Source organism: Echinops telfairi, unplaced genomic scaffold (assembly GCF_000313985.2).
Source record: "Echinops telfairi isolate 266 unplaced genomic scaffold, ASM31398v2 ScPeMD7_7400;HRSCAF=8409, whole genome shotgun sequence".
Classification (NCBI taxonomy): Eukaryota; Metazoa; Chordata; class Mammalia; order Afrosoricida; family Tenrecidae; genus Echinops; species Echinops telfairi.
The window spans coordinates 18,135,419-18,146,488 of record NW_022111300.1 but is presented as its reverse complement, the minus strand read 5'-3'; the positions used below and the strand labels follow the sequence as shown (position 1 = coordinate 18,146,488).

The 11,070-nt window shown below is 45.1% G+C and overlaps 1 protein-coding gene across 1 annotated transcript; it reads right to left on the bottom strand.

The window, feature by feature from the left end:
• Positions 1-340: 340 nt before the first annotated feature.
• Positions 341-9,363, bottom strand: TTR (transthyretin). The gene is made up of 4 exons (XM_004702930.2): positions 9,258-9,363; positions 7,497-7,627; positions 4,758-4,893; positions 341-602 (listed from the first exon to the last, which is right to left on the bottom strand). The coding sequence occupies exons 1-4, from the start codon at positions 9,324-9,326 to the stop codon at positions 495-497; spliced, it is 444 nt and encodes a 147-aa protein (XP_004702987.1). The 5' UTR covers positions 9,327-9,363; the 3' UTR covers positions 341-494.
• Positions 9,364-11,070: the final 1,707 nt, after the last annotated feature.

The window sequence follows — 11,070 nt, the reverse complement described above, 5'->3', positions numbered from 1 at the left end:
TCTAAATTGGATTAGTAGCTTTTCATTAGGGCCGGGATATTCCATTAGGGTGGCACTATACTGGAAATCAGTAAAAAGATGTAAAAGCATTGCACGCGTAATGAAGTGAGCCCCTGCAATTTGTCTTTCGCAAGTCGCTGACGGATGGTGACAAAGAACAGTTTTCAGCAGGTGTGCTTCCCATGGTTGCAAATTGTGTTTAATGTGCACTTTGCTTAAAAGACCGTGGGAATTTGGCTTTCCCCAGAGGTCTGGCCAGAGACATTGGCAGTCCCTTGGCTTCTCTGTGAAACACGGCCTCTTTGCAAGGACAGTGAGGAAATGAAAATGCAGGTTCAAATGAACTGGAAAATGCTTTATCAGAAAGTGCTTTAGAAACACTGCCCGAGATTCTAACATAGCTTATAGAGTGAGAACCCAGCTTTAATACAAACGGAATACTATCGGTTAAACGCAATCCTGCCCTTCCTTAACCCCATGGAAGGTGAAGACCCTCACTCCTTGGGGTTGCTGACGACGGCCGTGGTGGAATAGGAGTAGGGACTAAGCAGAGCTGCGATGGTGTAATGGCGGAGCCCAGAGTCGTTGGCCGTGAACACCACCTAAGAGAGAACACAGACAGCGTCTGGTTTTAACAGAGTCAAAAACACACTACTGGACCTTGAGACCAGTGGTCAGCTGGTGCCAAATCAATTGAAGATTTTTAGTACTTTTTGTTATTTTCCCAAATATGCTCGCAAATTGAGCCAGTGGAGCCAGGGGCACTAGACAATCGTTCTTCACTACAGCCTGCCTGAGTAAAGTGAAGTCTCTTATTTTGTAAATTCACAGAGAGGAGCCGCAGGGAGCTGCAATGCTCTTGCCCGGTTTCTCAGTTTGCAAACAACTGACATTTGGGAGGAAGCGGGAGGAAATGTGGGAATGGATAATTAATAAGACTGCCTGAGAATAGTGATCTCTCAAAAGCAAAACAAAACAAACTCACCCCTTGGATAGGGTTTCTGGGCTGTAAAGCCTAATGGATACAGCTAACCTCAACTTTCTCCCTTCCAGCAGCGAGTAGCTGGTGGGTATGGGACACAGCTGGGAGGTTAGCTGTCCAAATGCCACGAGAATGCTAATCTACTTCCAGAGCCTTAACCCATCAAAACTTGATGTATCCATTGGGCTGCCAATGTTACTTTAGACTTAGATACTTAGAATTTTAGAGCTGGCAGGAAACGCCACTCCCATTTTACAGATAAGCCAACCAAGCCTCTGGATTAGAGTGCCGTGCTCAAGTTCCTACAGTGACCGAGGCGGGCCAGAAAGGAAGACTCTTGCTGTCAAGGTCAGAGACCAATCCCTTGACTATTTCTTTACATTTTCTATAAGAACAAGAATGTATTTTAATGCACATAAATAATGTAATAGCATTTATAATATGCATTTCTATTGTATACACAAAACAATTTAATGTATATAGTGTTATATACACTTTAATGTATATGGGAAACAAATAAAATGCACACGAAAAGCATTTAGTGTCCTTGTGAGGTGCCTGGCTGCTAACCGAGAGCTTGGTGGGTGGAACCCACCGGGCAGTGGCTCTGGAGGAAAACCTGGTGCCCTGGTCCTGTGAAGAGTGGAGCTTAGCCCATCCTTTGGGGAAGTTCTTTTCTATGAATCATCATCAACTCAATGACTTCCAACAATCACAACCATCTACAACATAGTTAGAAAGTGGAAAATCACATTGGAATTCTGAAATATCCACCCCTTGGCTAGAGATAAGTTCCGCTTTCCTTGTCAAATTGTTGACCAAATAGTTGTTCCAGTTACTCGTAGCCTACTTGCAAATGGAGCACAACATCTCAGACTTGGAGACTGAGCAGCTAGGGTTCCCAGCGGGAGGGAATTTGGGATGCATCTGGCTCAGAAGGTAGCTGGAGGTCAGGAAGGAAGTGCTGACTTTTACTGGTTTCACGGTCAGGCACGGATTTGATCTCTGGACATCCCCTGGAGAACCACGTTCTGATCCAAGTAGTTTTTAAAAAGCAGCAGGAATCGCCGAGGGGTGGGGATAATTACACCAAAATAAAAAACATTAGGGCAAGGAGGGGAGAGGAGCATGTTAGAATCGCTACAAAGGGGGGAAAATGAGGACCTGATGCCAGGGGCTTAAGTGGAGAGCAAATGTTTTGAGAAGGATGAGGACAATGAATGTACAAATATGCTTGACATAACTGAAGTATGTATGGATAGTAATGAGTTTATGTGCCCCTAATAAAGTAAAATTAAAAAAAATCTCTACGAAGGAGAAAAGGCCACGTCTCCGGAAGTTCCTGGGGGGAAGGAGCCGTTGCTTAGGGTGGTGCTACCTCTAGTCCCACTCAGTTATCTGGTGTTGTCACATAGAAACACGCAAAGGAAGTGGTTTTGACGACAGACATTTATGGTCTCACAGTTCAGGAGGCTAGAAGTTGAAACTCAGGGTCTTTCCCTGTCTACTTCCGTTCTAGTCACTGTTAGCACTCCTTGGCTTGTAGGTAAATCTGCCTCCCTCATCCCCTTCCTCTTTCCCCTGTGTGTCTCTGGTTCTAGTCTGAGCTCTTGATAACTCATCTGTGATTAAGGTAGGGGCTGCTCTACTCTCTCATGGCTTCATTAATGTCGCCAGAGACCCCTTGTTCTAACAGGGTCATTTTACAGGCACGGAAGTTAAGATTTGAACATTTGGGGGGAGGAGGTACACAATCATATCCACAGCACATGCAATCTTCCTGAAAATTGCAAATGGCATAATCTACATTCAAGATCCTGTTGAGTGAAGGGGCCAATAATTCCACAGGACATTTTTCTCCTTTTTCACAGTGAGTCTGAGGAGGATCTGACTCGTATTGAAGGATAGCAACTCAATGGGAGTTACTTCTCGGAAGGAGTTGGCAGCAAGGTAAGGGGCTTATGGCTAAACCCACCAGGGACCTGTCACCAAGGTGAGTCCTTGAAGGTCACCTTTGACTATTTGCTCTGTCATTCCCTTTATCGATCCAGACGTCAAGTTAGCGTGCTGATTCTACGTAGGATGGCCTACCTCCACCCCTTCCCTTCCATTCCAAGGGCAGGCACGTGTTTTCAAAATGTTGCGTGAATACTGACAGAAAGTAGAACAGATGAGGAAGCCGTTATCTATGCGATGGGCGGAATAGCTGTGAATCTTTCCAGATGATACAAGCAAGCTGTGACCAGACTGGACTGGCTCCTGGGAGGCTTATCTAGGGACTGAGAGTCTAGTGGAAAACATCATGTGATGGGAGCTGTCTCGCTCCTAGGCTCAGTGTCTTCCTGCCAGGCTGAGAGGCAGCTAGCAAGACACTTCTTGATCGATAGGGCTTTCTTTGTGGCTTGGGGACCTCCTGAGTCAAACAGAGCTCTGTGGTTTCCCTGGCAACACTGCCCGCCAGAAAAAGACAGTGTTGTATCAGTTGACCATTTCATCCATAATTAAGCCAGAGAGGATGGTTCCCTATCATGTTGAGGTATGTTTGATGCAATTAGTTGATGTCTAATTCTGTCCAACATGTCTGGATTCTATTTCCATGGCAGCCATCTGGATTAAATGACTGAAAGAATTAGAGACAAAAAATAAACAAGAAAATTGGGTCCCTGTATCAGTGACTGAGATTCTCTAGTATCTCTTAGGGGCCCTGGCATTACACCATTTGCACAATTAACACACTAAGCTGCTAACCAAGAGATCGAGAGAAGTTCTACGGTGACACACATAGGAGCTCCATGAGTTGCACCCGGTAACAACTGGCGAGCTCTATCTGATCACCGAGAACCCAACTCCCTGCCATCGACTCAACGACACCATCGGTCAGGGTAGAACTGCTCTGGAGCTGCTGAGACTGTACCTTGTAAGAGGGTACAAAGCCCCATCTTTCTCTCGAGGAGGCTGGTGCTTTAGAACTGCTGCCTTTGTAGTTAACTCAACTGTAACCACGGTGCCACCAGGGCTCCATCAAGCATAGGAATGGAGTATCCAAATGCAACTTTTTTTAAAGCCTTGTTTTTCCTCCGAAAGCTCATCCCGTCCTGACCCCCTCCCCTTACATATGACTTGGACAGGTTGCTTAAGTTTCTAAGGCCTCACTTTCTTCATCTGTAAAATGGGAATAAAAACAAGATCCACTTTAATGTACTGTTTAGGAGAATTAAGCGGATCACCCATACAAAGCATTTACATGGTGCCTGACACTTGATAACTTATCAATTGCTCTTATTATTTTGAATTTGCCGTTTCTACTTAAATCAGGAAGATGGTAAAGTAATGCAAGTCCACAACCACTTATCTAAACCTCTTGAGGGAGTTGGAATGTGTTTTGGAATTCAGAGATTTTTCGTATTTGAGAAATGTAAAGTGGTGCATATATCTTTTATTTACCTAAACTCTACATGGAGTCTGGAATGTTGCCTTATAATCAAGCATATGCATTAGGCAAACAAACAAACATTTGTATCAAATGGAATGTATCAAAAGTATAAATAAAGTCATGTAATTTCAGCTTCTGTTAGCAAATGAGTTTTCCTGAACTTCAAGAAAAACGTTGGCTTTTTGAATTTGGCAAAATGGGATTGTAAAAATGAGAACGGGGCCTGTGCTAGTTCAGTGCTTCCCGGTGACATTTTTATGGTGTGCTAAATGCAAACTATGCATTCCCTAGGGTTAAAAAACAGAGCAACCCCCACAACAACACAATGTCTCATATACTCACCTCCGCATACTCATGGAATGGAGAAATGCCAACTGCCTTCCAGTAGGACTTGGTGTCCAGTTCCACCTTGTACACCCCTTCTACAAAGTTCTCTTCTGTGGCGAGCCCGTGCAGCTCTCCAGACTCACTGGTTTTCCTAGCGGGCGCCAATGTCAAGGTTAAATAGGAAAAAGGGGCTAAGAGATTAAATCGCATGGAAAGACACCTATCTATCTATCTGTCTATCTATCTATCTATCTATCTATCTATCTATCTATCATCTGTCATCTTTCTTTCTTTCCTCCTCCTCCTCCTTCTTCTTCCTTCTTGCTAACCTAAAGGACAGAAGTTCAAATCTGTCAGCTGGCCCAAATGAGAAAGATGTGGCAATTTGCTTCTGTAAAGATGTACAGCCTCAGAAACCTTTGGGGAAATTATACTCTGTTAGGAGTCAGAATTGACTTAACAATAAAGGGTTTTGTTTATCTTAAGCATATGTATATGATACCCTGGTGTAATGGCTATAATTTGGGCTGCTAACTGCAAGGTCAGCAGTTTGAAACTCCCCCCAGTCACTCCTTGGGAAAAAGAAGGCTTTCTACTCCCCAAACAGTTATAGTCTCAGAAACCCATAAGGGTAGTTTCTAGCCTATCCTTCAGGGTCATTATCAGCTGGAAATGACTCGAAGGCTGTGAATTTGGTTTTATGTGCATTATTATTAATTTATTAACTCTCTCTATAGTTACATATATGATGTATATATACCATAACTCAGTCAGAAGGGGGAAAATTCTGAAATGAAAGTACAGGAAATTACAGGTGTTTTTCACATCGAGTTTTCCTTTATGGCAGCATGACATAGGTATAATGTTGCCTTTAAAGAGTCATTGCAGTTGACTGGCTGACGGGTAACTGAGGAAGGTTCCTGACTAGTGCTGACTCTGCACCTTCCTGTGACATCGAGTTATTTCTCCTCTATCCCATGGCATCAGCATGGGTCGCAGAGATGGTATCATTTGCACACACAGGGAGAACCCAAGGTACACGGAGGGACATGTATCCGACTTTTCCATAATCATTCTCTTTGGTAACTCTTTGCTAACAACAAAGATGGGAACAAATTCATTTCTATATACAAGCACCAGCACAGTAGCTGATCCTTTGGAACCCATATCTGAGACGCTGCAAAGCCTAAGTCCAACAGAAATGGAAGTCCTAGACATTAACTCTGAACCGGCCTCACCTTCCTTTCCTGCTTCCCAGGAAGTAAAATAACTGACGTATAACTTCTTTTAAGTGAATTAGCAAATACAAACTCAATTAAGAACCACACCAATGCAGGAAAGCATCGATGAAACACTATTTTCCTCTGGTTCCCTGAGGCTTCCTCACCCCCCACTACCATGACCCCAGTGCTGCTTCTCAATTCAGACTAGACCAGAACGTGTACACAAGTATAGAAAGGGATGGAAGCTCACGACACACAGAATCCAGAAACAGGAGTGGGGTTAGTGATACCAGAAGGGTATGAGGAAGAGGGAGAGAGGAGGGGAGAAAGGGGGAGCTGATCGCAATGACTGACACATAACCATACGCCCCTCTACAGGGGGAAGAACAACTCCTCACCTTTCTTTGATCAAGTAACAGAAATTGTACACCTTTCCAACAATTCAAAGACGCTAAGTTGATTCCATCACTGGGGAGACCGTTTTCTTTGGTGTGGTTATAATCGAGTTTGTGCCTGCTAATTCACTTAAAAGAAGTTACAGTTAAATTATCTTATTCTTGGGAAGGAGGGGAAGGCCTGGTCAGAGCCAGTACAGATGATTTCCATTGTTTTATGTGTTTGCAGCATCATAGAGATGGGTTTCTCGTGTTCGCCTGCTAAGCTGGTTCTTGTCTTGTCTAGAGAAATGAGCTTGTCCCATATTCGTTGTTGGCAAAGAGTGACCAAGGATTCTTATCATATATGCAGGGGCACAAGGACGGCTGGAGACATTTGTGTGGGTCAGTGCTTAAGTACATGCCTGCTGGACTATGGAACCCCGGTAGTGTGTTTGGTTACCACATGGTCGGTGGTTTGAAAGCAAGAGCCGCTCTGCAGGAGACAGATGAGGCGATCTGGTTCTGGCCGGATTCATGGGCGTGGAGACCCAAAGCGGTGGTCCTGTGTCCTAGAGCTTCACTCTGAGCTGGCGTCATCTGGGTGGCAGTAGGTTATGGCAATAGAACTCCTGGCTTTCCTCACCTGCTTCAAGGGGTCTATTACCCTAAAGGGCTGCCAACCCCTTTGTAAGTGAGGGAGGGCAGTTCCTGGCTCCATCTCTCCCCCACCATCCAGCTTTATCCTCAGCTACTCATCCAAGGGCTGGCTGGTGAACCCACCCAGAGCTACTGCAGAAGAATGGGCTGGCGACCTGCTGCTGTGAAGAGGACAGCCAAGAAGCCTCTCTAGAGCAGCTCTAGTCTGGAACACACGCGGCGCCGCGTTGGAACCAACTTCATGGCAACAACTTGGCCTTTGTTGTGTCTGTTTCTTTCCTTCCCTACGTGATGCTGAATGGCACCTACGAAGAACACCAAATGGTACCCTGGTCCGTGCTCACTCCTCAGCTAAGCGAAGCAAGAGGAGAGATGCATCCACTGCCTACATTTTCAATCGACTTGTGGGTTCCTTGGTGAACTGTCTCAGCCTCTGTCTATGGTGTCAATGGGAAGGCGAAGTGGAGCCCCACTAGAGGGCTCATTTGGCTCCTTACCCCTCAGCAAAGGGCTCCCAGGCCTCGTCAGCAGTCCTTTTGAACACCTTCACAGCCACATTGACAGCGGGGCTGCCACGGACAGCATCCAGGACCTTGACCATCAGAGGGCACTTGGAGGGACCAGCACCCTGGGCAGCGAGAAGACGAATGGGAAATCAACAGCACTGCTAAGAATGAAAGCATTCATTATGTTTTCAGAAATCTGAATGAGGCAGGAAGTACATGCTGATCCCAGTTCCAGCAACATAAGTTTTGGCAATTAACGAACTCCCCGACTCAGTCTCACACAGACACAATTGTTTCCAAAGCAAGAAGAATTTCTGCCTCCGAACACGTTGGGATGGCCGGGGACCTGTATAATTTACGACAAGGGAGAAGAGAGGTCCCAGAGAACGGTTGCTTTGTTAAGCTTCTCTGTTGAAGTAGAATTACTAAAAAGATGCAATGTGCCATGGATCGTTGTTTTTTTCTGAGAGCCTCTTAGCCATTTCTGCTGTAGTAATTCCCTCTTACTGTTACTGCAGTTACATGCCAGAGTTGATTTTCACTCACAGTGCCTTGCATGACAAAACTAGAACTACCTCATGGAGAGCCCCGGTAGGCGGCACAGTGGGTTAAGAGTTGGGCTGCTAACTACAAGGTCAGCAGTTCGAAACTACCAGCAGCTCTGTGAGAGAAAGATGAGGCTTCCTGCTCCTATAAAGATTGGCAGCCTTGGAAACCCAGGAGGGCAGTTCAACTCCATCCTTCAGGGTCACCACGAGTCAGAATTACCTTGAATGGCAGTGAATGAGTGAGTTAATCTTTACAGAAGGAATCCAGTTGGTTCCGTGATGAAAGGTCAGCACTTCAAACCCACCAGCTTCTCCATGGGCAAAAGGTGTGGCAATTTCTTTCTGTAATGATTTACTGTCTTAAAAAAACATGGGCAATCCACTCTGTCCTGTAAGGCCACCATGAGCGTGAACTCACTGCACGACAATGGCTTCCTTAATGGGGCTCTTTATGGAGGCAGCTCGCCAGTCCTTGCTGCCCCGGAGCAGCGGTAGCCTCCTGGCTAGCCACGAGTGTTTCACGGGGCTTCTTTCAAAGGACAGGGTAGCTAATGGCTCCAGAGGCCTTCAGAAGGAGACCTCGGACTAGAATGCGGCTCACCGAGCATTTCAACGCCATCCACAAACAATCCGATAAACGAAAGGGTCAGAATCTCGTGCCGTTTTGCCCTCCACACACACAATACAAAAGGATGCTTTTCTAACAGTTAAAGAGGAATCGCTTTGTTACTGTCATAATCATCCATTGGAGGGAGGGATAATTCTAGGAATGGCAAAGAAGTCCCTGGGGGCTGGGGCGTGTGCAAACAGTGAAGGTGCTCAGCGGCTAACCAAAAAGTTGGCCACCCAGAGGCACGGCAAAAGAAAGGTCTGGCAGTCTCCTGCTGAGAAAGCCATTGAAACCCACGGAGCTCCTTTCCACTCAGCCACATCCGGGAGTGCCACGAGTCAGTGTCGCTGCACAGCAACCTCCGAAGCAACTGTCAACTCAATGCCCCAAAGCACTGAAGGAGAGAGAGCTCCAAGAGTTCAAACCCATACCGTTCAGTATGCTGGCCAGGACTTCATTCTCATTCGAGGTTTGAATCAATGATATGAAAATAGATACTGGATAGTCTTGCCTCTACCTGAAAGAAGCCACTTCTACGTTGTCCAGTAGACCCCTGGAAGTTAGGAAAGGGACCTTAAAGAATCAAACACTCACCACGGGACCAGCCTTGGATACAAATACAAGTCCAGCGAGGCAGAGGAGGAGCAGGTGATGCGAAGCCATCCTGCCAAGAACCCGCAGACTCCTGTGCTGGCTGCTCCCCACTCCGGGCTTTTATACTCGCCGCTTCCCAGCCAGGCTGCTTATCCCTGCCAGTCTGACTCCAAAGCTGCTGATTCTGATTATTGACTTAGTCAACAAAGGGAGAATAAGTAACCTACACAAATATGAACCTTGCCTAGAGAGATGATTAAAGCATCAGAGCACTAAGTCTGTGAAATATTCTTAGCAGGCCATTTGACCAGCTAGATCACCCAAACAAAGCAAAACAAAATAAAACAAAACACAAATCTTCTCCCTGCTGGTTGGATGCATTGTCCCTCTGGGAGGCCTTTACTTCTTTATCTAGATCCACGCGTGTTTCTCAGCTCGTGGATATTTTACCTTTCATGTTAGATGATGCAAGCGGTAATCATTTATTTCATGTGTAATGATACTTGGCCACACAAGTTTTACTAGAATGAATTAGAAACACAATCACATGTCATACAGGTCCATGCATCAGCAACAGCAACAACAAAACCTTGGCAGGTCCTATATTTCAAAAAACCTATATTTTAGCCAAGCAGTCATTTGAAAACTTTGCTTAGTGATCAATTTCTTCATATTTTGTGTCCGTGCACACGCGTGTGTGTGTTCTTTCCACACAAAGTTTGTTTCCAACCAAGGAATAATGGCATACTTCAAACTGACATGGAAGAGCCTAAACTATAGACAATCAACTTTTCTGGACTGTGTCTCTTGCATTGGGCTTGCTAGAAACAATTCTAACCAGCTGTCTTTCGTTAAAATAAAAATCTCAAAAGTAAGAACTAGGACCCACGATTGAGAACAGATTTCTTCTCCTCTTGACAGATTTGCAAGACTAGAATTTGTAAGCATCTGATGATTCATTGATCAACGATCACCTCTTCTGTGCATGCATGAGCACATGTGTGTGGCTTTGTCAGCGCAAAGGGTGCAGAGTAGAACTGTCTTACACGGTTTCCACTCTGCCGGCAGCAGGTCGCCACACCTCTCTCCCCTGCAGGGACCAGTGGATTTGAATCTCTAACCTTCTGTGGGCAGCGGAGCACTTCCGTTACTATGGCACCAAGACGCCTTATGTAAGGCAATTTTTTTGTCTTTATAGAAAGAACTATGTAGAGGACATAGGAGAATAGAGGCAAACTCTCAGATAAATGCATGTTAAAGCTGATATCCTTCATGATACAGGGAGTGGTGAAAGAAACAGGAAGGTATTCCACGTACTTGGAAATGTGTAGGAAAAATCCTTGGGAAAGCTGGTCCCATACAGAAAAGCAACAATGCTTTCAGCTGAGAGCACACGTAGGAGTGGGATCTGACTATGACGTCAAACCAGGCAGAGTTCTGAATTTGGAGTTAAATGGCCCGAGTCCCCCAATATCTACTTCTGCAGGCCAGTTTCCTACCTTACCCTCTGAAACTTACTTAATCTCTCAGCACCTCAGCTAATACCATATATACTCGAGTGTAAGCCAACCCGAATATCAGCCGAGGCACCTAATTTTACCACAAAAACTGCATGAAAATGTGCTGAAAAACTTGGCTTATACACGAGTATATACGGTATATTTTAAAGGGCAGTATCTATCTTTTTACTTCAAAAGACTGTTTGTTTTTTTTAAATTAATTTATTTTTTGACTTGGTTGTGTCTTTATTGTGTTTTGTTTTTCTTTTTTCTTTTTAAAACATTTTATTAGGGGCTCATACAACTGTTATCCC

Bases quoted from the DNA above. Each gene is read 5' to 3' on its own strand.
- TTR (XM_004702930.2), bottom strand. From the start codon at position 9,326: ATGGCTTCGCATCACCTGCTCCTCCTCTGCCTCGCTGGACTTGTATTT. The intron at 7,628-9,257 runs GTGAGTGTTTGA...CTCGCTGCCCAG, and splicing joins TATCCAAGGCTGGTCCCGTG to GGTGCTGGTCCCTCCAAGTG. The intron at 4,894-7,496 runs GTAAGGAGCCAA...GGCGCCCGCTAG, and splicing joins TGGGAGCCCTTTGCTGAGGG to GAAAACCAGTGAGTCTGGAG.